The following is a 25,712-nucleotide window of genomic DNA, read 5'->3' on the forward strand; positions in this document are numbered from 1 at the left end:
ATTAATGTCACCAACGACCTCTATGTTGCTAAATTCAGCGGTAGATTCAAGGTCCTCAGCAGCACTGGATGGAGCTGATCCTTTCATACTAATTGAAACACGTCTTACTTGGCTTCCAAATAACCAGCCCCACCTGGTTTTCCTTCTACCTCACTCGCTGGCCCTTAACCTTGCTGGTTCGTCCTCATCTCCCGGCATGAAACTGTCCCTGGGATCAGCATAAACTTTTCTATCTACTCTACTCCCTTTGTGGTCTCAGCTGAGTTCATGGCTTTAACAGCATCTATATGTCAAGGATTCCCAAATACACATCTCCAGCCCAAACCTCAAGATACATGTACATACTGAGTACATCTCTTGGACACCTCCTCTTGGAGGTCTCAGGCTTAGCACATCCCAAACTGAGCTCCTGATCACCCCCACCAAACCCCCTACTGCTCTGTCCTCATGTCAGTTAATCGCAATTCAATTCTCCCAGTAGCTCAAGCCAAAAGCCCTGGTTGGAGTCGTTTACTCCTCTTCACTCTCCCTATTCAAACTACCAGCAAATCCCATCAGTTCCATCTTCAAACTATATATCTATAATCTGGTTTTTACCTTTCCTTCCCATTCTTCCTTCCCCTCCCATCTTTCCTTTTCTTCTGTGCATTTCCCATCACTGAGATGTCAGCTTCTGAGGAAGCAGGGCAATGAGGATATGGGGCTCTATGTGTCCTCATCTGTGGCAATGTGCCTGGTATCCAAGGAAATGGGATGGTATGAGAGAGGGGGCTGTCCAGTGACGGTGCCAGCAGGCCCAGGCTGCCAAGGAAATGGGGCAGTAGGAAGGAGAACAAAGTGGCAGATGGAAGAGGCAGTCTGAATGTTTAAGAGAATGATGTCGCTGAACAAATGCCTTAATCAATTGAGCAAATAATCAAATATATCTAAAATACTTGGAGCCAGGTTTCTGTCTAAAAAAGGATGCACAAATATGGAAAGGAAACAGTCTAAAAGAACCCTAAGATGTTGGACTGGCATTGGAAGTATTGGTAAGAGCCCATTTCTAAAAAATATATGTACACAGAAAAGTTAAAGATGTTCGTATACATGTGTATATGTAGATACACACACCTACATGTCCTAGTTCTGCGGGCTGAAAGGTCCTAGAACAGTGATATCCCAGTAGCAATGAAAATCCTATGCTCTCAGATCTTGGATACTAACTGCCATCCTCCACTAAATGAAAGTCCTTTAAGAGCTCCTTGGAGAAATGGCTAATTCCAGAGCTGAAGCAGGGAAAGTGCAAGATAAGAATGGAAAATCTTGTTGTGCCAGAAAATAAGAAAATTGTCAGAGAATGACTGGAATATGTCAAAAGAATAAAAGAGCTGATATGGAGGCGCCTGGGTGGCTCAGTCATTGAGCGCTGCCTTCAGCTCAGGGCGTGATCCCGGCGTTCTGGGATCGAGGCCCACATCAGGCTCCTCCACTGGGAGCCTGCTTCTTCCTTTCCCACTCCCCCTGCTTGTGGTTCCCTCTCTCACTGGCTGTCTCTCTCTCTCTGTCAAATAAATAAATAAAATTAAAAAAAAAAAAAATAAAAAAAGCTGATATGAAAGGACTCCCACGGGTCAAACTGGTGAAAATCTGAGCATCGAAATAAAATGGGAGTACCAGATTTTAAACCACTGAATCAAACAGGAGTCAGTGGATCCATAATGAAATAAATACATATATACATACACAGAGAAAGCTCTTTCTTACAGTACAATGTCAATTAATAAATGCAGACAGAATGACAGAGATAATCACCATTTGGCATTAGTGTGGTAGTTGATATAGGCAGGAACAATCAATGAAGGCTAGGGCTGACAAGGAACAGGATATTGGTGTCATGTCAGATTATCTCACCCAAAACAGCAATCAAATACAAAAGGGGAAATAATGACTTTACAGTGGTGAAACCTGGCAGACACCAACTTGAGCACGTGATCAAGATGAACCTCACCCTGGGACAGGTGAACATAGTGTGCCTCAAAATGTGATTCAGTGAGAAGACCACAGTATGATTTCTCTGGCATTCCTGCCATGGATGCATGGCCTGATTCTGGTCATGAGGAAACTGAGGACAGACCCAGGTTTAAGGTCATCTTAGAGAATAAAAGACCTGTATTCTGGGGCGCCTGGGTGGCGCAGTCATTAGCCTTCGGCTCAGGGCGTGATCCCAGAATCTGGGATCGAGCCCCACATCAGGCTCCTCCACTAGGATCCTGCTTCTTCCTCTCCCACTCCCCCTGCTTGTGTTCCCTCTCTCGCTGGCTGTCTCTATCAAATAAATAAATGAAATCTTAAAAAAAAAAAAACAAAAAAAAACAAACCTGTATTCTTTAAGACTGTCATGGACACAAGAGACAGAAAAAGACTAAGAAACCATTCCAGACTGAAGGACATTAAGGAGACCTGACAAGTAAAAGTGATGTGTGTTTGCAGGTAGAATTCTCATCGAGAAAGGAAAATGAGCCATTATTAAGACAGATGGCAAAATCTAAATGGTGTCTGTGAGACGGATGGTAATGCGTCGTTGTTTACTTCCTGACTGGAAGGAGTACATGGTAGTAATACACAAGCATCCCTGCTTTGCAAGGACAGGATACATACTGTAGTATTTGAAGATAATGGGTCACACCTCTCTCTCTCTCTCTCTAATGAAAAAGAAATGAGGTAAATGCAGTAAAATTTAACAGGGAATCTGTGTGAAGGGTATGCAACTGTTCTGACTCTTCTTTAGTTTAGAAACTATTTCAAAATTTATCTAAATAAAAAGTATGTGTGGGGGCGCCTGCGTGGCTCAGTCAGTTAAGCATCTGCCTTCAGCTCAGGTCATGATCCCAGGGTCCTGGGACCGACCCTTGCATCTACTGGGCTCTCTGCTCACTGGGGAGCCTGCTTCTCCCTCTCCTTCTGCCTGCCGCTCTGCTTACCATGCGCGCGCGCTCTTGCTAGCAAATAAATTGTCTTTAAAAATAAATAAATAAATAAATACAAATAAATAAATGTCCAACTCTTGATTTCAGCTCAGGTTGTGATCTCAAGGTCATGAGATCAAGCCCCAGGTCAGGCTCCATGCTCAGCGTGGAGTCTCCTTGTTCCTCTACCTCCGTTGGCTTGCATTCATGCATGCGCTCTCTCACTCTCTCTCAAATAAATAAGTAAATTTTTATAAAAAAGTCTCCAAAATCTTTCTGGTAACTTGAAATTTTAACATTTACTAAGATAAGTTAAATGATGGGTATTTGTTGACTACCTAGATCGTTTCCAAATAAAACAAAATACTGAAACATTAATTACTGAACATAGGTTTATCTGCTTTTGGATCAGCAGGGAGTCGCTAGAGATTCTCCTTCTCCCTCTGCCCCTCCCCACTCACACAGGCTCTCTCTAAAAAAAAAAAAATTTTTTTAATTAAAAATATATGTGTGTATACATTTGTATACGTGTGTATGTGTGTGGATATACTGTATCCATTATCCAACCACTCCCATTACCTCCACTGCCACCGCTGCAATTCACTTGGATTGCTACAGTAGCCTCCCAATGTTCTCCCTACTTCAGTCTATTCCCTTGCCCTTCCTTCAGTCTATTTTTAACAGTGCAGCTAAAGTGAGACTGTAAAAACATAGATATTATTGGGAATCAGGATTTTCACAGAAAAGAAATGTAACCCAGCAGTGAATGCTTTGTCCAGTCGGGCACTCCTGGACTGCCTGTACATAAGATCTCCCAATAAACCTATATCTCAGAAGAAAAAAGAAAAGAAAGGAAGAAAGGAAGAAAGGAAGAAAGGAAGAAAGAAAGAAAGAAAAGAAAAAAAAGAAAGAGAGAGAGAGAGAGAAAGAAAGAAAAAGAAAGAAAGAAAGAAAGAGAAAGAAAGAAATGTAAGCACATAATGTAAGAAGGTGAGAAAGAACCCTGTGGTACTGGCTTTGAACTGTAGGTGTTAGTATGAATACATGCTGTTTAAAAATACCTATTTCCTTGTTCTCAGGAGGTACATGATGAAATATTCAGGAGTTTCATATTATCTATAGCCTACTTTCAGATGATGAAAGAGGAGGGAAGTATGGGTAATAGTAAAAATGTGGCAGAATGTTCACAGTTGGTGTCTAGATGAGGGAAATACAGGGTATCACTGTAGTGATCTTTTACTTTTCCGCAGTTTTTAAACAGAAACCTCTCTGTGGTTTAAAAACAACTGAAAGTAGGTTAATAAATGTGTATCTACTGAATATCCCCGAAGCATCCATAAGAAGTGGTGGTGCTGGTCACCTTTAAAGTATCTCTAAAATCTATTGCCTAGTCCAACAACCTCTTCACCAATCCCACATAACCAGTATTTAGATGTCCCTTCACAGAAGTAAACTATGGTTGTTATTATTTTTAACTTGCTCAGCAAGTTTTCCCACCTGACCTTGACCATTTACTTATTCATTTACTTCTTCTCAGTTTAGTAAGATGAGGAATGGCCACCAGGTTTAACAAAATGGAAATCAGCGGTGACCTTAGAGCAGCTTTGGTGGAGTGGTGGAGCCTGGCTGCTCAAGAGACACTGAGAAAGGATAAACTGGAGTCAGAGAACATGGTTTGTTTTCATTTTTTTTTTCTTAAGAATTCTGCTATAAAATAAAGAGAAATGCAGTAGCAGCTAGAGGAGAAGTAACATCTAAAGAGGGTTTGGAGGGTTTTTTCCTCACCCTGAATAGAAGCAACAACTACATTGTTTACTGACCAGTAGAGATGGCCTAATATAGAGGGAAATGATGATATACAGGCAACAGAAGGAAGAGGTCTTGAGCAACACTCCTGACTGAAGACGAGGGATCTAGAGTACATGTGGCTCCAGCGAGAAGCCATTCGTTCCCAACAAGAGAAGAGAAGGTAAATATGCTGGCAGGTGGGTAGATGAGGTAGTGGGAGATTGCGGAAGTTCTCTTCTGATTCAAAGGAAGAGGGAGGCGGTGAGAGAGGTTTGAAGAGAGAAGAAACTTCATAAAAACCACCATCAAAGTGGGAGAATGGAGGACCAGGCAAATATGATCAGCCAGGCCACACCTCAAGGCCTGTTTCAGGTTACTTACTATCATAAATCAGTTAGATTTAACAAAGCCTGGTTCATCCGAGAGAGAACTACAAAACAAGGGAGACAAGGTACTGAGAGTATGAGCGAGGGAAGTTATGATGAGTGCCCATGGAACTGAACTGGGTAAGGGGGAAGTGATGACACAGAGGAAATGGGTAACAGTGAAAAGATGGCAGGGTCCCAACAAGACCTCAGGGACTGATGGAATGCTAAAGGGAGTGAGCTGGTAAGACAGGAGGTGGTGGCAGAGGGCTGCTGAAACTGAGACAGTTATCAGCACCGACAAGGGTTCAGCTTAGGATCAGAGGAGTAAATGGCTGAGACAGGGTGGAAGGCAGATCACTGGTGGAGAGGAGGCCAGGGAAATGAGAGGTCAGGGTATTTGAAGTACCTTCTGAGTATCTGAAATCATCCAAGGAAGGAATGTTGGAGAAAAGTGACAGTAAGCTAAGAGCTAGAATTTTTCAACAAGTGAGGGAGAACGAACCAGGAAAGAGCAGATGACTGACTACAACAGGGATGTAGACCACAGCATGTTGTGACAATGTTAAGATTCAAACTGGAGGGGCGCCTGGGTGGCACAGCGGTTAAGCGTCTGCCTTCGGCTCAGGGCGTGATCCCGGCGTTATGGGATCGAGCCCCACATGAGGCTCTTCCGCTATGAGCCTGCTTCTTCCTTTCCCACTCCCCCTGCTTGTGTTCCCTCTCTCGCTGGCTGTCTCTATCTCTGTCAAATAAATAAATAAAATCTTTAAAAAAAAAAAAAAAAGATTCAAACTGGATGTTTCTTAGGGAGGATGAAAGTAGAATGAGCCTAGCAGTGAAAAACAGGAAAGTTGACTATCCCACCTTTAAAGACCCAAATGGCAAAAAAGGATTTGAGAATCAAAATGGCCACCATTCACCAAGCCTTCAGAGAAAGCAGCAGCCACCAGGGGAGTCCGGCTGTGGTCAGTGCCGGAAGGCCGACTTTCACAGAAGAGACTGAAGATATAAAAGAAACCACAGAAGCAGATAGAAGCTTCTGATCTTGGAACACATACCTTACATGTGGCAGACGATGGTTTCTGTACAGAGTCGAGATGGGGAAGGAGGGAGGGAAAGAAGACAAGAAGAGGAAAGACATGCAGGTGACAAATAAGCATATGAACACATGCTCCACATCACAGGTTATCAGGGAACTGCAAATTAAAACAAGGAGGGGGCACCTGGGTGGTTCAGCGTTAAACGTCTGCCTTCAGCTCAGGTCATGATCCCAGGGTCCTGGGACCCAGCCCCACATCGGGATCTCTGTTCACTATGGAGCCTGCTTCTCCCTCTCCCTCTGCCTGCAGCTCTCCCTACTTGTGCTCTCTCTGTCAAATAAATAAATAAAATCTTAAACAAACAAAAAAACCCAACAAGGTGGGGTGCCTGGGTGGCTCAGCTGGTTGGATGACCCACTCTTCATTTCGGTCATGATCCCAGGGTCATGAGACTGAGTCCCATATCAGGCTCTGGGCTCCATGGGGAGTCTGCTGAAGATTCTCTCTCCCCCGCCCCGCCCCCACTCACACACATGCACATGCTCTCTCAAATAAATCTTAAAAACAACAACAACAAGATATCACACACACTTACTAGAATGGCTAAAATCTCAACATTGGCAACATCAAATGCTGATGAGGACATGGAGTAACAAGAACATTCATTCACTGCTACTGGGAAAGCAAAACAGTACAGCCACTTTGGAAAACAGTTTGGAACTTTCTTTCAAAACTAAATATGCTCTTACCATATGATGCAGCAATTATGCTTCTTGGTATTTACCCAAATGATATGAAAACATGTCCACACAAAAAGCTGCACATGAACATAGCAGCTTTACATGTAACTGCCAATATTTTAAAGCAACCAAGACATCCTTCGATATGTAAATGGATAAACAAAATGTGCTATGGACTGAATTGTGTCCCTCTAAATTTGCAGCCAGAGACAGGGGGGTCTTTAGGAGGTAATGAAGATTAAATGACAATGCAAGAGTGGGGCCCTAATCTGATAGGGATGTAGCCTAATAGAAAGAGGGAGAGAGATATCCTTCCCCACCCCCTTCTCCTCTCCTCCTCTTTCTCCCTTCACTCCTCTGCCCTCTCCCTCTCTCTTTCACCTCTCATGCCTCTGCCTTGTGAAGACACAGTGAAAAGGCAGCCATCCACAAGTCAGGAAGAGAGTCTTCACCAGAACTTGACCATGCTTGGCACCCGATCTCAGACTTCTAGCCTTCAGAACTGTCAGAAAATAAATTTCTGTTGTTTAAACCACCTAGTCTATGGTATTTTGTTATGGCAGACTGAGAGACTAATACACTGTAGTACATCCATACAGTGGAATGTTATTCGGTGCTTTTAAAAAAAAAAGAGCTATCAAGCCATGAAAAATCATAGACAGATCTTAAATGCATGTTGCTAAGTGGAAAACGCTACCTATTGTACGATTCCAACTATATGACATTCCAGAAAAGGCAAAACTAGATAGATAGTGAAAAGATCAGCAGTAGCTCAGGGCCCAGGAGGAGAGAGAGAGATGAATAGATGGAGCACAGGGGACTTTTTAGATACATGAAACTATTCTGTGGGATTCTGTACATACATGACATTAGGTATTTGTCAAAATCCACAAAATGTACAACACAGAAGGAATCTTAATGTAAACTATGGACTTTAGTTAATCATATTGGAGCAATACTGACTTTATAATAAACTGTAACAAATTTACTACATTAATGCAAGATGTTACCAATAAGGAAAATGGCAGGGGGGTGTACGTAGAACTGTATATACTATCTGCTCAATTATTCTGTAAATCTAAAACTGTACTAAAAAGAAAGCCTATTAAGTATTAAAAATAATTATGTGAAATTCAGGGGGCGCCTGGCTGGCTCAGTCAGTAGGTTATGCGACTCTTGATATCAGGGTTGTGAGTTCGAGCCCCACGTGGGGTGTAGAGATTACTTAAAAATAAGTTAAAAAAAAAATCTTAAAATAGGGAGCGCCTGGGTAGCACAGTCATTAAGCGTCTGCCTTCGGCTCAGGCGTGATCCCGGCGTTCAGGGATCGAGTCCCACATCGGGCTCCTCCGCTGGGAGCCTGCTTCTTCCTCTCCCACTCCCCTGCTGTGTTCCCTCTCTCGCTGGCTGTCTCTCTCTGTCAAATAAATAAATAAAATCTTAAAAAAAAAATCTTAAAATAAAGTGATTATGTGAAATTCAGATTTCAGTGTCCATAAACAAAGTTGTATGGGAACACAGCCATACTCATTTACATGCTAAGTTTACATCGCCTATGGCTGCTTTTGCACTGTAACAACAAAGTTGAGTAGTTGCAACAGAGACCACGGAACCACAAAGCCTAAAATACTTACTATCTGGACCTTTACAGAAAATGTTTGCAGACCACGGTTCTAAATTTCATCACCCAAGTTAAAGGGAAAAAGCACATCCTACCATAAGCTGTTATGAGATAATCACTTTAATTATTCAAGTTGTTAGAGTGACAAGTACTAATTACATAATCTGAATTTTTAAAATATCACTGGCCACCTAATATTAAAAAAAAATCAAATCAGTGAAGTCTTTGGATACTCAAAAGGGCAACTCCCAGAAGAAGAATCCATATTCTACTGAAAAATAGTAGCAGACAGCAGTGTTTCACTTTAGTGCCTGCAAGATCTATCCTACTTACTGAACACCTAACAAATCAGAATTAAAGTGTGCAACGAAGAGAAGACTGTTAACAGTTTGAAAAGAGAAGCCTGGAAAACAATGGGAAATGGACAATCAGGGAGGCGCAGGGCAGGAGACCTGAGTTAAGTCAGTGAAATGACTACGAAGAATTGAATGCTCTGTTAAAGAACATTAGGACTACGAGTCAATTTATCAGATTAATCAGGAAAATGCAGCCTGAGTATCAGAAGAAAAAATAATGCTTTGAGGAAGTGCCCTATAGTTGTAGTTTAAGAAATATCATGAAAATGTAAGTTAAGTACCTGATACTCTAAAGTAGATTTATTAATAACTGGGGGGGGTGGATCCTGGAAAGAATCAAATCTGCAGATATAATTAAGCATTATAGAATAATGACTAAGAGCACCAGCTCTGGAAGTAGACAAACCTGGTTCTGATCCTGCTTGTGCAGTCGCTAGCTAGAAGACTGAACATTCACTCTCCCTCAGTCTTTTTTCTCATCTGTCAGTTAATAACTCCTTGCGCTGTTGGAAGGATTAAAGAAGATAATGCATATAAAAGCTTTGCAGGACACCTGACACAAATGAAGTCCTAGATAAATGGTAATTACTATTACCACTAATATCTGGCACAGGAAAACACACTTGAAATGGACAGCCTACAGTGTTTACAACAACTGGGAGGAAATCCACCAAGGGCTGAAATAAATCTCTCACTTCATATAATTTTAGAGAAGTTCTGTCCTTGGAAAATCAAATGACGACTTCAGTTCAATAAATAGAATTGAGATTGTACTTTGCTACTCATAATGATGGTCCAAGGGGGAAAGATGAGCATCAGTCTGGCTTCCCCCCAAGTTCCAAAGTAGGTGAATGGCGTAGGCTCAACTACAGGGCCCATTAGACCTATGCAATCTCAAATTCTCAGCCCGAGACCAGCATTAGTATTATGTCCCGCAAAAAGGGAAGAATAAAAGGTTCCTCTCAACACCTAGATGACGACGTTTCCCCACTCTAAGTCCCACTGCATTCCATTCCACTCTTCCTGACTACAAAACCAAACAAAAATATACGTAGCAGGGGCGCCTGGGTGGCACAGCGGTTAAGCGTCTGCCTTCGGCTCAGGGCGTGATCCCGGCGTTATGGGATCGACCCACATCGGGCTCCTCCGCTGTGAGCCTTGCTTCTTCCTCTCCCACACCCCCTGCTTGTGTTCCCTCTCTCGCTGGCTGTCTCTATCTCTGTCAAATAAATAAAATCTTTAAAAAATATATATACGTAGCAAAAAAAAATTAGAGCTGTTTCTGGAGAGCAGTCAGGATTACATCAGTTTTTAAGAGTTAGCTCTAGGTAGTCAAGGGCCCGAGGTCAGGTGCTTCGGTTCTCTGCCCAGATGGACATCAGCCTAGATCAATAGCGGCAGCTGCGACATGAAGATCTCTGTACACACTCCCATTCTCTCACACAAACACGGAGAGACACACTCCACGGTGTGTGTCTAAATTCACATCGCCCACATCCCACACTGAGAAAACAGCTTACAGCCTTTTGGGTGGTCACAGCCATCCTGCCCTCTGCTTCATACCGACGCCCTTTTCACCCCCACACAATGACCACCTAGTACTTTCCCAGCGGAAACGGTGAAAAACGATAATAACTCCAATCAGGCAACATTTTACGCTCGCTGTTGCCAGGGCAGAAACCGACCGGTTCGGCTAGACTCTTCCAGGGAGGTCCGCGGACGGAAGCGACAGGCTAGCCCTGGCTCCCGGGGCAGAGTTCGCCCACACCTGTCTCCAGAAGTGGGCGGAAGGAGGAAGAACCCCACGGCCAGCATCGGCACGTTCTCAGCTGGTACTCACCCCAATCCTCATCCGCTCGGTGGGAGAGGCCCGGGCTAAGAGGTGACTCCATGGTGCGGGCAACGCCAGCCGGCTCCCGCAAGCCCCACGCTCCGACGGCCAGGAACTCGGCGACTAATATGGGGGACGGCGGCCGCGGGCGGACAAAATACTCCCTACCGCCCTGAGGACGGTGGCCGAGTGAAGACAAAGTGCTTCCACCGCCCGGGGAACTTGCGCAAATCCGAAAGGAGGAGCGTCATAGACTGAGCTCCTTTAAACAAATCTCCGAGTAAATATTTCCCTGTGGGACTTTTCGGCACTTTCTGTCCCGCTGCTTTAAGGGAAAAAAAAAAAAGAAAAACACATAAACACTACTTTGGTTAAATAAAATGTACTGATAATATTAAAAAAAAAAAGAAATAAAAGTAAAATCCCTTTCTGAACTTACTGGTGTGTTCCCTGAATTTTCTTAATACCACAGAGTAGCTATCTCAGAACACAGAGACCAATAAATTAAATTCGATTTAATTTTAAGAATCACTTACTATCGATGTAAAAATGTTCTGTATACACAAGGGTGTGAGAGAAAAACTCACCTATTGTTCGACGTTCGTTAGACCCACGTCTTCGCGGGCACCTTACCTCAGGTAAACACCGTACCGTGAATCGTTCCTCTAGAAAGACTGCTTTTATTTAAACAAATTTAAACAAGGCAAATATAAAAGATGAACTCCCCGTGCTCAGATCTATCTCCTAGATAAGTTTTCTAAATCATAGTACTTCGTAGTGGAAATCCGAGCGAGTTTACCTTATACAACCTACAATAAAGTAAATTCCCAATCTTTTTATTACTAAAACTTAAGATTCGGTTTTGTCTAGAAGAAATTCACATCACGAACTCCAGCTGAAAATCTGAACTGAGTTTGACAGAACAGTTTTAAGGCCGCTGCTTAACAGAATTTCTTTTTACGGCATTTCGGCGGCGAGTACGTCAACTACCCAAAGAACACGTATCCCTTTAGGACCAAGTGGAATCCTTCCCATGGTTACTAAACCAAACAAATGCTTCCCAGAACCCACCCAACTCCTCGTGGCTGGAGGGTTACTACAGATTGCATAATCCGCAGTGTTCGACAGAGCCCTGGGACCAGAAAGAAAGAAAAAAAAAAAACACCACAGGATTCCTTTTATCATCAGATAACTAACCAGTTTTCTTGTACGGTGAAATATGTATCACTTCTATTCTTAGTCAACTGCAAATTCAAAACTGACAGACTGAAATAAAACCAGCAAGAGTCTTCTATTCCGCATCCACCGGATACCTTAGTCCTTTTTTAAAAAAAATCGCCATGACTAAGCTACTACCAGTTTTTATTTTTTTAATTCTTGAAATTTTTATTTTTATCCCCAAAGTGCAGATAATGAAACAAACATTTGCATACCTATCAACAAAAATTAACAAATATTAACGTTCTCCATTTTTGTTTCAGATTTTTCATAGTATAAGAAATTGAACATTACAGACAAAGCCGAAGTCTGATTTTCCCTCTGCTTCATTTCCCTCCCTCCACATAGACAACTTCTATTACATACATTTAATGTTGTGTTGAGTTTTTAAATTTACATAAACATGTCATACCCATTCTCCAAATCACTTTTCTTATTCAACATTACTTTTTGATGATCTATTCATGTTTTAACTGTTGTATGGTATTTCCTTGAATATCTATATATCACAATTTCTTCTCTCATTTTCCTACTAATGGGCATTTGGATTGTTTCAAATTTTTAATGTTACATATTATCCTTGTATGAGTTTCTGTGCATATAAGCAAGAATGTTTTTAAGATACATGCTGGGTCGTAGAGTAGTAATGTTAATATTTGCCAAATTTTACCATTTACATCCTTGCTAGCAGTGATGAGTTCTTTGATTTGGTCACTTTCACATTTTTTGCCCCTGTGAAGGGTGTGACCATAATTTACATTTCCCTGACAATTAAAGAGATGGTGCATCTTTTCCTGTTTCTTAAACCTTACTCTTCTGTGAATTGCCTATTCTTAGAAAATTTGCTATTGCGTTTTCTTTCTCTCAATGATACCTACATCTTTAGCTAGCCTACTCTATTCATTTAACAGATACGTATGTTGCATATACCTTCTCCCAAGTTGCCATTGTCTTTTGTTCATGGGACTTTTGTCCTTTAGGTTTTAATTTCAATGTAGCCAAATTTACCAATCTTCTGTTTATGATCTGTGCTATTTGTAACTTGCTTAAGAAATTCTTCCCTCTCCTGAGGTCATGGAGATTTTCTTGTTTATTTTCCCTCCATATTTTTATAGTTTTGCTTTTCACATTCTTTTCCTTCCCATCTGGTTATTGCTGGGGTGTAGTAACACTATTGATCTTTATACAGCAATCTTGTATCCAAAAACCTTGCTGAATTATGTGACTGTAACTATTTTGTCTGTAAAATTCTCTAGGATTTTCTATGTAGAAAAACTTGTATGCAAACACTAACATATTAAAATTTATTTTAACATTGTAACCTTTTAAAAACTAACCTTTAATGTGGGAAATTTCAAACAAACACAAGAGAAGCTAATCAATCCTCTTGTTCTTAGCACCCAACTTCAACAATTTGCCATTCTTGTTTATCTACCCTCTCTCCCCACAACACTTTTATTTTTTTGTTTTGGTTTGGTTTTTTTTCCTCCTGGGGTGTTTTTAAAAAATATATTTTTTTAAGATTGTATTTATTTATTTATTTATTTATTTATTTATTTATTTATTTATTTGTTGAGAGAGAGAGAGAACGTGCGCAAGCACATAAGCAGGGGGAGGGGCATAGGGAGAGGGAGAGAGAGAGAATCTCCAGCTGACTCTGCACTGAGGGTGGAGCCTGATGCAGGGCTGGATCCCAGGACCCCTGAGATCATGACCTGAGCTGAAATAAAAAGTCGGACACAACCCACCGAGCCACCCAAGTGCCCCATCCCCTGGAGTGTTTCAAGGCAAATCCCAGAGATCATGTTATTTCAGTAACATGTAAATATTTCTTTTTTTTTTTAAGATTTTATTTATTTTATTTGACAGAGAGAGAGACAGCCAGCGAGAGAGGGAACACAGGCAGGAGGAGTGGCAGAGGAAGAAGCAGTCTCCCAGCAGAGGAGCCTGATGTGGGGCTTGATCCCAGGACCCTGGGAAAATGCCCTGAGCCGAAAGCAGATGCTTAATGGCTGAGCCACCCAGATGCCCCTCACCTGTAAATATTTCAATTTGGATCCTGACAAAAGCTTTCTTCAATTAAAAAAAAAAAATGTAGCTATGATACCATTGTAATACCCACCAAAAATAATTCCTTAATAATCTAATACCCATTCCACATTCAATTTTCTCCCCAAAATGCCTTTCTACAGTTGGTTTGCTCAAATCAGGATCATCGGGTTGCATTTGGTTCATGGAACAGTCCCCTCTTCCACTTGTTACTCCATGACCTTTGTTAAAGAATCTGTCATTTGCCCTACGGAATTTCCCACTCTGTGATTTTGCCGCTTGTATCTTCATGGTGATTTTTTCCCTGTAAACCACCAGTTAAATGTAATCTTGATTAAATGGTTTTGGTCTCATTTGTTTTTGCAGGAATGCTTCTTAGGTACTTCCTTGCATGTACCAGGAGGCACATATTTCTAAATATCCCACTTTTAGAGATGTCAAGATTTATCAGTGAATTCTGTTTTTTCCCTAAGTCTGAAACCTTTCCCCTTCTGATCCTATTGCAATAGCAAGGACCTCTGCTACCACACTGACAGGAGATGCACGAGCATACCTCTTTTAACTTGTTCCCAATTTTAATGTGAAAGTTTTACTATTGATAAGATTCTTCCTGTAGTTTTTTAATGCAAGGAAAATTTCAATTTTCATCAAGAAATTCGCTATGGTTGCTATAGTTTTTATACACACTCTGGTCATATACTCTTTCCATTCTAGTTACTATGCTTTTTTTAAAAAAATGATAAATGTCAAATGTTATTGAATCTTCTTTCTTTAATTTATTCATTTGCTTTCAACTTAAACCCCCGGAAGAGAAGTGAAATTTGAAAGAGTTTTGCCTAGAGACATAAAGGAGGCCCTTGCCTAGATCCACTCTTCAGAGGACTCTACTCTGGCATCTGGCAGCGTCTCTTCCCACAGGGAGAGAATCCATGGTGCCAAAGGGATACGCCCAACCAGAACACGTCTCCTTCTAGACATGCTTCTCATGCCCAAATAGCTCCATGCCTGCTTCTGAGGCTTGCTTAGGCCTCTGACTTCCTAAAGGTGAACTGTGCCAATGCTGTATGACAGGAGTGTAGATTAAGCTTAGAAATGGGAGGTCAGAAGTTCACATACGCATATGCACCAGGCATATGAACAAACCCGGGGGTGGGGAAAGGGCCCAACTCTGTAGGTTGCTCTGTAGGTCAGGGGGCCAACTCTCCCTGCATTGCCATGTTTTGTCAGGGAACTCCATAAAGTCAGAGAATTTTAAACTCAAACCTTGTCTCTCAGGTCTTTATGAAGGTAAGTTTGTCAAGATAAGAGAATAACACATTTTATTTAATAATTTGGTAGCTTGATTTATAACTTTCAAATACAGAGCCAAATAGTATCTGGGCCTCAATTTGCTCTCATGAGAATTCTGCAAATGTTGGTGGGGTACCTGACCAGTGAATTTACAACTTGGTTAAAAATTGCATTTCAGGGGCGCCCGGGTGGCTCAGTTGTTAAGCGTCTGCCTTTGGCTCAGGGCGTGATCCCAGAGTCCTGGGATCAAGCCCCGCATCAGGCTCCTCCACTGGGAGCCTGCTTCTTCCTCTCCCACTCCCCCTGCTTGTGTTCCCTCTCTTGCTGTCTCTCTCTCTGTGAAATAAATTAAAAAAATCTTTAGGGAAAAAAATTGCATTTCATCAGTGCTATTATCTAACATTTTCAGTATGACATCTTCTCTATCACCCTAAACAGTGAATCAAACACTAGAATACAGCAGAATTGAAAGCTCAAATTTTGGAATAAGCCAAATCTTGATTCTAATCTAGGTTCAACCATTTGCAAGCAATATAACTTTGATGAAGTGACTTAATCTAAGCCTCAATTTCACCTGTAAAATGGGAACAGGATCTATCTCATAGGATTGTTGGGAGGATTAAATTAGATAAACACATTAAATGCATAGTGACTAGCACATGGTAAATTCTCAATAAATTGCAGCTACTTTAAGGAATAATGCTGAATGCTACTGGGTAGGCACTGTATTAGGGTCTATACCTGCATTATATCACAAAAATCCCAACCACCTGGATTGGACACAATTATCTCCCATTTATACAAGGAAGTAAGGCTTATGCAAATGTCCTTTAAAACAACCCTATTAGGAGGGCAGAGCAGTAGAACATATATTAATCCCATTTCGTGAAGGAGAAACCTGACCCTCAACTTTCAAAAGACCTTCCAGGCAGCTAGAGACAGGTGAAGCCAGAATGATCGGAGCCCAGCCTTACTTCTGCTTGAGTACTATATTAACTGCACCTGAAACACCACCTATGAAATAAAGTTCATATCGCTATTTTGGACAAATGTGTAAACCCACATGTTGTAAGTTGATGTTCTTAAAAAGTGTTCCACTTGTTTTTTCTTGATAATAAAGGCATAATGGATTGTCTATTTATCATTTCTATTTACTATTTACCAAGTAAAACATTAATGGACTTTAAATTGGAAATTTTTGCTTAGTGGATGTTTCGAAAAATTTCAAGATTTACATAAAGAAAAGGCAAGTTCCCCAAACTCATTTTCCACTGGCAAGTACCAGTTATTTTTCAAAAAAGTATCTTGTCAGGACGCCTGGGTGGTTTCATTAGTTAAGCATCTGCCTTTGGCTCAGATTGTGATCCCAGGGTTCTGGGATCAAGTACTGCATTGGGACATTGGGAGCCTGCTTCTCCATCTGCCTCTGCCTCTCTGTGTCTCTCATGAATAAATAACTAAAATATTAAGAAAAAAAAAGACGGGTTTTATCTAGTTTGTTCACTGCACCACCTTTGAATTGTGCACATAATAGGTGCTCGGTAAATATTTACTGAACTGACAGTTGTAAATTCCGATAAAATCTATGTCATTTCCTGTGCTAGATGCTGCAGTGTGACAGACAGCCATACAAAACTCTCGCTACTCAACTTTTTACCTACAAAAGGCATAATTCATATGGTTCAACCTAATTGTTCTCAAAAGCTTTCCAGGGTATACTATGAAGGTAGGTGGACAGATATTACAAAAGCTAAGATAGAAATGGAGAAATTTTTTCTCATAAGAAAAAGTATTTTATGAAACGTACCAAAGGCTTCAGGTCCTATATTAAGAAGTTCTCAAGAATCACCTATTAACCCTCCCAACATTTCAAAAATTAAACTAGGTAGGGGCACCTGGGTGGCTCAGTCGGTTAACCTCAGGTCATGCTCTTAGGGTCATGAGATCCATCTGGGCATTGGAGTCTACGCTGGGGGCAGAGCCTGCTTAGGATTATCTCCCTCTCCCTCTGCCCTTCCCGCCCTCCCCACTGGCTCCCGCACACTCTGTAAAAATAAATAAATAATTTAAAAAAATAAAATTAAACTAGGTATTTTTAAAGAGGTTTATTTTCACTTTTTCCATTTAAAACTACTCCCATTTTGGTGTTTATATACATATAGACATACTCACTTGTAAATATGCAAAATGTCTTAAGAACAACTCTAATAGCCCTTCCTTCTACAGTTCCAAGAAAAATCCAGACATATGTAAATTTACTAATGTCATTTAAAGAAAGAGAAATGTTTCAAAATATGTGCAAACAAATCTGCTTTACATTTCTAGAAATAAAAGAAAATCTGTTTAAACATGATAATTTCCAATTTTTATAAATAATTGTCTATCCAGACCTTAATATCACATAACTAACATACCCAAAATCAGAACTCTTTTGAAAAATATGAAACAAAGAATATGGGTTATAGAAAATTTTAATATCAAATAAAGTACAATTTACATGATTAAAGTTTTGATTTCCATGTATTCTACTTAAATAGTGTAAGAGACTAACAAATAACAAAGCACAGTTTCCTCTTCACGTCAAATGAAATGTTGATGGCCTACAAACTAGACAATCTGCCACGAATGACAATAAGCAAGGGAAGCACGTATCAGCAAGTTTCTCTCCAAGCTATCAAAAATGTCACAAGTTCATATTTTTCTTGTTTGTGATCCCAAAACTGGCAGCATCTTCATTTCATCCACTCTATTCTTATGTATTTGAAAAGCAGGTGTTATCCATCGACCACATGAGCATTGTTCACCATACCAGTTGAAAGAACCCAACTTGGCATTGCATTTGGGGCAAAGAAGCTGAAATAAAGGAACCGTGTTACTTCATTCACTCACTTTTATAAGACAAATAATTATCACTGGCAATACAGGATATAAAAACAGGTAAGAACAGTCAGTTAAGCGTTGGACTCTTGATTCAGGCTCAGGGTCATGAGATCAAGCCCCGCCTTGGGCTCCGTACTCAGGAGGGAGTCTGCATCTCTCCTCCCTTTCCCTCTGCCCCTCCCCATCTCCCTCTCTAAAAACACGAACAAAACAAAATAAAAACGAGGTAAGACATGGCTCCTACCTTCAAGGAATTTATGATCGAATCAGCAAGATAAAATGCAACGGCAATTTACTGTAACAGATGGTGGACTATGATAATTGTGTAACAAGCATGTTGTATCCTGGGAGTTTAGAAAAGGACCACATTAATCCCAGTATGAGGGGAGAAAGGTAAAGGCTGAGATATGACGCAAGATTTCAGGATGAGGCATGTGTTGCCTTTTAAATCAGTCTGCAGTTTAAATATGTCAAACTAAGATCACCATGGCTACAGAAAAGGAAAGTACCTTAGGAGTCTCATGCCAGTATCAGTATTGATATTGACAGCATGTAGGTCAGGTCTCAGATTCCTAGCTATTTAAAAACAAACTGATGCTCCAGTAAAATAGATAAATTAAAAAAAAAAAAAACAAAAAAAAACTGAACACATCTATATATTTTATTCTAATGTATTTAGAGCATTATTTTTTAAGTTTAACTTGTTATTTTGTGCATGACATGAGGCAGGGAGTCTTATTTTTAATATTAAATTATATAAGCTCTGGACATAAAACTCAGAAACAGAATTTGATTTACATAAGTATCTTAAATTTTTAATATGACAAAATATACCACAAAGCTGAAATAAGTAACAGACAGAAGAAAATATTCACAGTATATCAAAGGAAACATTAACATCTAGACTATTTAAAGAGCTCCTATAAATCAATAAGAAAAAGGCAAAATCCAGAGAAAAATGGACCAAGGATGTAAAGGAAATTTATAGAAAAAGAAGCTATAAATAGTAAGTATATAACAATATTGGTTCTCAGTAGTAGTCATGGAAATTCAAATTGTAACATTTTAAGATGAACATTTTTCATCTCCAAGGTTGATAAAACGTAACCAGTTTTATAATATCCATTATGCCAAGGGTATGGGGAAATGGGTACATACATTCAATGTTTGTGAAAAGCAAATCTGTATAATTTTTATTGTCAGGGTGGAATATTAGCAATATTTAAGATGTACACACTCCACAAGCCAGGGATTCCACTTTTAGGCCTATAGGAAAATTCAAAAAAATGTAAAGAAGTATGCACAAATGTGATGTAGTATCTTCCACAAAAATGCCTTTATCTTCTATGTTTTCCAGGTTAAGTAAGAGCAGCAAGCCAAAAGCACAAGCCACAAGAGAAGGAAGGAAGGAAGGAAGGAAGGAAGGAAGGAAGGAGAAAGAAAGAGAGAAAGAAAGAAAGAAAGAAAGAAAGAAAGAAAGAAAGAAAGAAAGAAGAAAGAAAGAAGAAAGAAAGAAAAAAGAACAGATAAAGTGGATTTCAAAGTTAAAAACCCTACTGCTGTAAATGACACCACCAAGAACGGGAAGTGACTGCTAATGGGTACAGCGTTTATTCTGGGAATGATGAAAACAATGATGTTGCAAAAATTCTGTGAATATACTAAAAACCACTGAACTGTGCACTCTAAATGGGTAAATTGTATAGTAAATGAATTATATCTCAATAAGCAGAATGGTCTGAAAATGTAGGTTTGAATACAAGGTGCCTCTTTCTAGGCAAGATGCTAACATAAACTAAGTTTCCTTACATATAAAATATTTTTTCTGTTCTACCTATTTTATAAAGTTACTGTATTTTTCAAATGAAATATAGTGAGTTTCATAAAATTTTCATTATACAAACTTTCATACAAACCATAAAAACCTTTACAATCATTAAGACTACATCTTAGATTAAGAATATCTTTGAATTGGGGCACCTGGGTAGGCTCAGTCGGTTAAGCGACGGCCTTCTGCTTGGGTCAGATCCCAGGGTCCTGGGATCTGTCTTGGGATCAAACCCCGAGGCAGGCTCCCTGCTCAGCAGGAAGCCTGCTTCTCCCTCTCCCTCTGCTGCTCCCCCTGCTTGCGCTCTCCTGCTCTCTCTGTCAAATAAATAAATAAAATCTTAAAAAAAAAAAGGGTATCTTTAAATTACTATTAAGTAAACCTGAAAGAGAAATGTGACCATCCCAGGATGCTCATATGAGCTGCATTCTTAAGAATTAACAGGAAATGAAAATGAATCTCTTAGCAACATATGGAACTAAAAGATCAAGAAAAGAGATGCATGAAGTGAATGAGAAAAAGAAAGGCAAAAAGAGAAAGAAACTTTAAATATAATTTTAAAATCCTTGATTTGCCCTACTTGTTACCGAGTTTGAGTTTTGTTAAATATATTCCAATCGGCTTACATTAGTCTTCTACTTGAAAAAATACGAATAGCCTTAAAAGGAATTACCTTAGACCAACAGCTCTCAACGAGAAGTAGTTCGCTACTTCGGACAGGCTGGATTTTTATTTAATTAATTAATTTATCTGAAAGATTCTCATCTACACTAGAAAGACATAATCTTCATAAAGTACTTATGATGGAGTGAGACACCAGTTAAAATACGGTTTAGAGTGCAACAAAGAACAAAATATAGATGATAGAATGAAACTGCAGAAAATAAAATGTGTTCTTACCTGTCCGTCCATCACGCCCAACAAAGCAGATTCCATCCACTGTACAGGTTCAATGAAATACGACGTACATTGAGCCTGACTCCCTGTGGTGAGCATGAAAGATGGTGTCACTCTCTTGTGGGCAAAGGCTATGGGACCACTTCCTTCATTATGATCCAAAATACTAGAACTTCGAAATAAAGATCGCCTGCAACCCCCAAACAAACAAAAACATTAATGACTTCCGAAAGGATGAAAAAATAGATGAAATGTGCAGTATTTCTTAGCAAAATAAATAAAATGGATTATGCTACTTTAATATTTTTTAAAAAATATTTATTTATATGACAGAGAGACAGCCAGCGAGAGGGAACACAGCAGGGGGAGTGGGAGAGGAAGAAGCAAGCTCCCAGTGGAGGAGCCGGATGTGGGACTCGATACGGGATCACGCCCTGAGCCGAAGGCAGACGCTTAACGACTGCGCTACCCAGGCGCCCCTGCTACTTTTAATTTTCAATCACCTCTACAAGTAACCGGATTCACTTTCACTCTTAAGAATTTATATTCTTCTTAAAAGCAGTTTTGAATTGAAATTTTTTTATTATTCAATGAAACGAATTCTTCCTACAGATTCTAAGAAAATGAAACTTTTAGTACATTTTGGCTACTGAGACAAGATAAAATCTCCAGAGGATAGAAAATATTTTACCTGCACTTTCTACATTTGTAGAGAATACCATCTTTCAATCCTTGTGAAATGGTGGTTGGGTCAACAGCAAAGAGTTCTTGAGGTAAGTTCTGTAATTCTACATGAGATAATTAAAATGTACCTATTTGTTGAAACCAACTCTGCATTTTCAGGCAAAATTCAGCTAATGTCAAACTGGGGCAAGAAGTGCTAACCTCAGAAATTAAAAAAATAAAATAAAAAAAAAAATAAAAACCTCCAGTGTTGAGAAATCAGGTGATGTCAGAGAACATAGTGAAGAAGCCCTTGGGTTTTCAGCACCGACTGCCTGAGTTCAAATCCCAGCCCACCACTTATAAACCATCTGACCCTGAACAAGTTATTTCTTGCTAAACCACCCTTTCGGAAGGAAATAATAGTACCTGTCCCAAGGGATTACGGGGAAACCTGAGATAACACACCTGAGGCCTTTAGCATCAGAGTAAAGAGCATCTAAAAAGGGCCCAGTAAGTACTAGCAATTATTACTTACCTGGATACTTTTCTGTGACCTTTTGTAAACGATACTGCTTATAAATTGCACTAGAAGTATCTACTTCACATCCCATTGCCTCGTATAATTTCAGTTGCCACTCAAATCCCTCATTCATCCTGTAAGGACAAATATAAAGTTAAGTTTTCTTTAAATGAATAAAATCACATCGCAAAAACAGAATTATTTCTATAACAAAGAACTCACTTAGCCTCTGGTTTGATGGTCCGGAGACTTTCATAGGCTTTTTCAAAGGTAAGCTGGTCAGTCTTCATCATAAAAGCAGTCATTATAGCCACACTTCGACTAACTCCTGCATGACTGAAAAAGACACCTTTAAAATAAAATAGCAAATAGCAGCAATTAAAAAAAACAAAAAAGCCCAGCTCTGTATCAACGCTTAAGTTCAGGTCCACTTCATGTCTGCTTCTTCTACCCAAATAAGCCCTTTGCAAAAGAATTATTCCTTTATTTCCTTAAACTTTTTGAATTCTGGGGCTCCTGGGGCTCAGTCGTTAAGCGTCTGCCTTCATCAGTGCATGATCCCGGTGTTCTGGAATCCAGCCCCACATCAGGCTCCTCTGCTGAGAGCCTGCTTCTTCCTCTCCCACTCCCCCTGCTTGTGTTCCCTCTCTCGCTGGCTGTCTCTCTCTCTGTCAAATAAATAAATAAAATCTTAAAAAAAAAAAACTTTTTGAATTCTGAACCATGTGAATGTATTACCTTTTCNGTTGTTCCCTCTCTCGCTGGCTGTCTCTCTCTCTGTCAAATAAATAAATAAAATCTTAAAAAAAAAAAACTTTTTGAATTCTGAACCATGTGAATGTATTACCTTTTCAAAAAAAAATTACACTAATTTAAAAATTTTTATAATGGCTTTGGAAAAAATCCAAAGCTCCTTTGCTCTTGCCATTAAGGGCCCTGAAGATCTGGTCCCAGGCTTCTTTCCATTTTACCCCTACCTTATGTCCTCTATGTAAATATTTAGAACAAGTGCTGGCACGCAGTAAAAGTGCTGATTCAATAAATTTAAACTCGTTATTACACTCCAATGCAACTGAAAAGGACTACTAAGACTTACCAAATACCTATCAAGATTTTCTTTTTGGCATTGCTACAACTTACTCCGTCTTTCCCCTGTTTGTGGCTTAGGGCTCCTTTATGTCCTAAGCAATTTTTCTCTCCCCATTTCTCATCAAACACCCTCTACCCCAAACAAAAAACACTGAAAATAATCTGCTTTTCCCGTGAAGTTTGAATAACCTTAACCTTTGTTAATCTCTTTTAATACACGATTCGCATCCAAATCTGCATTTCGGTAATCTGGGTGTCTGGCTTCTCCTGAAAAGCTTTAAACTCTTTTTAGGTTCAGGGACTTTGCCATCTATCAGTCCCTACTGAAAAACATCTCGGGGTTGGAAGGGGGGGGCTGCATAATGAACCAACGAAAACAAGTATGAATCAACAAAGCAAGAATGAATGAGAGCAAGCACGCCATCGGGGGCCCGCCTCCGGCCACTCCTCTCGCTGGGACACACGCAGCCCCGGAAGGGAGAGAGAGGAGGTTCTGGTGGTCTGACAGCCCCCTTAGTCCTCCCCTAGGTCCTCGGAGGAAGGGGCTGCGGCGGCAGCCTCAAAGCAAAGTGGGGCGGCTCCCCCACATGCGGGCCACTCACCAGTGCACCAACACCGCGCGGCCCTCGGCGCGGGCCTGGCTGATGAAGGCCACGCACCGGTCCAGATGGCTGAGCAAGTCAGTCTCGGGCTTGTCCAGCGCCGACACGAAGAGGCTCCGCAGACCCTCCATTCCAGCCCCCGACTTGTAGTCGGGCTCCTCCGAGTCCACCGTCAGCACGGCCGTGATGCCCACCTGTCTCAGGTGGTCCGGCTCCGCCACGGCCGCGGCTCCACCCAGGTACAGCCCCGGCCGCACCTCCAGCATCGGCCCGGCAGAGCTGGCGCAGCTCTGACTGTGCACCGGCCGCTCGCAGCCATGGCTCCCTGCCTGAGCCTCCAACATGGCAGCGGCCAGGGGTCGAGAGAGCAGGAGCCCTACCATCGAGTAGGCGGCCGGCTAGAACGCCCTTCCTCTGGGACAAGCCGGCCTGAGATGCTCAGGGACTCCCTCGGAGGACCACGGCGACCGTGGGAATGTGTACTACGTGGGGAAGGTGATGCGGCTGACCCCCAGCCGCCTTCAAACCCTTGTCTGGCCCCAGCTCCCACAACTTGGTAGAGGCTAAACTTCCCCAAATACAGGGTTTCCCAGGCTCATAGTGCTGAGGCTTTACGGAAAGGGACAACAAAAGCAGCTGGACTCAAATCTGAAATGATGGTCCCGCCGACTGAATCAGCAGTATCATTTTATGCGTTTGGGGTAAAACAGGGTTTTTTTCAACATTTATGAAAAATTGCATTTCTTCTTTTATATTTGTATTTCTTATCTTGTGACTATTTTTTTCTTTTTTTTTTCTCTCTATGCCCAGTTTTTTAATTGGTATGTGAATCTCTTTCTTGTTGATGCATACTGTCCTATATACTTTGTAGATAGTAATCCCATGTTTTTGTAAACCCGTACCCTCCAACCAAAGACCGCCGGGAACCTACTTCACTTTCTTATCACTTGCATGTTCACTGAAGTAGCATTTTAAATTTCCTTCAAGAACTTTTCCTTTGCATTCACATTTTAGCTGATTGTTTGGTACAAAAGGCCTAGTTTTCAGCCTATCTTGGCTTTTGACATGCCTCCCTCACTAAACTTAGTCATTTCTAGCTTCTGCTTTAAAGTGAAAGCTGTGTGAGTCTTCCTTTCACTTGAGCATTTAGAGACCATTGTCGGGTGGTTAATTGGCCTGATTTCAATATTGTTGTGTCTCAGGGACTGGAGAGGGAGACAGACTGGGGGAATGACTGGTCTGTGGAGCTTGAAAACATATACAACATTTATTACATTTGTCATCTTGTATGGGTGTGATTTGTGGCACCCCAAAACAATTACAATAGTAACATCAAAGATAACTGATCAGAGATCACCAGAGCAAATATAATAATAATAAAAATTTAGAAATGTTGGGAGAATTGCCAAAATGTGACAGAGACACGAAGTGAACAAATGCTAAATGCTGTTGGGAAAATAGTGCCAATACACTTACTCAATGCAGGGTTGCCACAGACCTTCAATTTGTAAAACATGGAATACTTGTGAAGCATAATAACACAGGTATGCTTGTATAGGATTTGGGCTTATACTGAGTGATTTTGGACAGAGCCCAAGGAAGCGGGGCTTTGCTCTGGATTGGATGCTGTCAGGAAGTGGTGGTGATTCTATGATGGGGTATCTCAGTGCATTTTCCCTCTATAGGGAGAGAAGGCTACACAGATGCTACAGCTGTAATTGGTCCAGAGGTAGCAGTCCTGGTACTGGCGTAAAGATAGACTCATAGACCAATGGGACAGAATACAGAGCCCAGAAATAGACCCTCACATATATGCTCAAATGATCTTTAACAAGGGTGCCAGCAGGAACAATGGGGAAAAATAGACTTTTCAAATGGTGCTGGGAAAACTGTATATGCACATGTAAAAGAAGGGAGTGTGATCCCTACCTTAAAAAATATACAAAATCAATTCAAAATTGATTAAGGACCTAAACATAAG

General features: G+C 40.7%; 2 protein-coding genes across 6 annotated transcripts in view; both read right to left on the minus strand.

Annotated features, from left to right (window-relative positions):
• ATF6 (activating transcription factor 6) overlaps nt 1–11,585 on the minus strand; it is a 205,880-nt gene extending 194,295 nt beyond the window's left edge. The window contains exons 1-2 of one of the 4 annotated variants that reach the window (XM_034667251.1): nt 11,280–11,585; nt 10,702–11,017 (exon numbers count right to left, since the gene is read on the minus strand). In XM_034667251.1, the coding sequence (XP_034523142.1) occupies nt 10,702–10,753 (52 nt within the window). In that variant the 5' untranslated portion in view covers nt 10,754–11,017; nt 11,280–11,585. Of the gene's footprint in view, nt 1–9,267; nt 9,342–10,701; nt 11,018–11,279 lie in introns of those variants that run through there. The other 3 variants (XM_034667252.1, XM_011226064.3, XM_034667253.1) reach the window with 3 other exon arrangements.
• A 5,754-nt stretch (nt 11,586–17,339) lies between these two features.
• DUSP12 (dual specificity phosphatase 12) lies at nt 17,340–25,678 on the minus strand. 2 transcript variants are annotated; one of them, XM_034667255.1, is made up of 7 exons: nt 23,732–25,678; nt 22,263–22,376; nt 22,056–22,174; nt 21,546–21,642; nt 20,858–21,044; nt 18,374–18,473; nt 17,963–18,102 (listed from the first exon to the last, which is right to left on the minus strand). In XM_034667255.1, the coding sequence occupies exons 1-6, from the start codon at nt 24,112–24,114 to the stop codon at nt 18,396–18,398; spliced, it is 978 nt and encodes a 325-aa protein (XP_034523146.1). In that variant the 5' UTR covers nt 24,115–25,678; the 3' UTR covers nt 17,963–18,102; nt 18,374–18,395. The 2 variants fall into 2 exon arrangements, with proteins under 2 accessions (XP_011224369.2, XP_034523146.1); XM_011226067.3 differs by lacking the exon at nt 18,374–18,473 and having other exon boundaries at nt 17,340–18,102; nt 23,732–25,671.
• Between the last annotated feature and the right edge of the window lie 34 nt (nt 25,679–25,712).

The sequence above is a fragment of the Ailuropoda melanoleuca genome, chromosome 8, assembly GCF_002007445.2.
Source record: "Ailuropoda melanoleuca isolate Jingjing chromosome 8, ASM200744v2, whole genome shotgun sequence".
In the NCBI taxonomy this organism is placed as follows: domain Eukaryota; kingdom Metazoa; phylum Chordata; class Mammalia; order Carnivora; family Ursidae; genus Ailuropoda; species Ailuropoda melanoleuca.

Bases quoted from the DNA above. Each gene is read 5' to 3' on its own strand.
- DUSP12 (XM_011226067.3), bottom strand. From the start codon at position 24,114: ATGGTAGGGCTCCTGCTCTCTCGACCCCTGGCCGCTGCCATGTTGGAG. The intron at 21,045-21,545 runs GTAAAATATTTT...TGGGGGTTGCAG, and splicing joins TACAAATGTAGAAAGTGCAG to GCGATCTTTATTTCGAAGTT. The intron at 18,103-20,857 runs GTAAGAACACAT...CCTTTATTTCAG, and splicing joins TGGGCGTGATGGACGGACAG to CTTCTTTGCCCCAAATGCAA.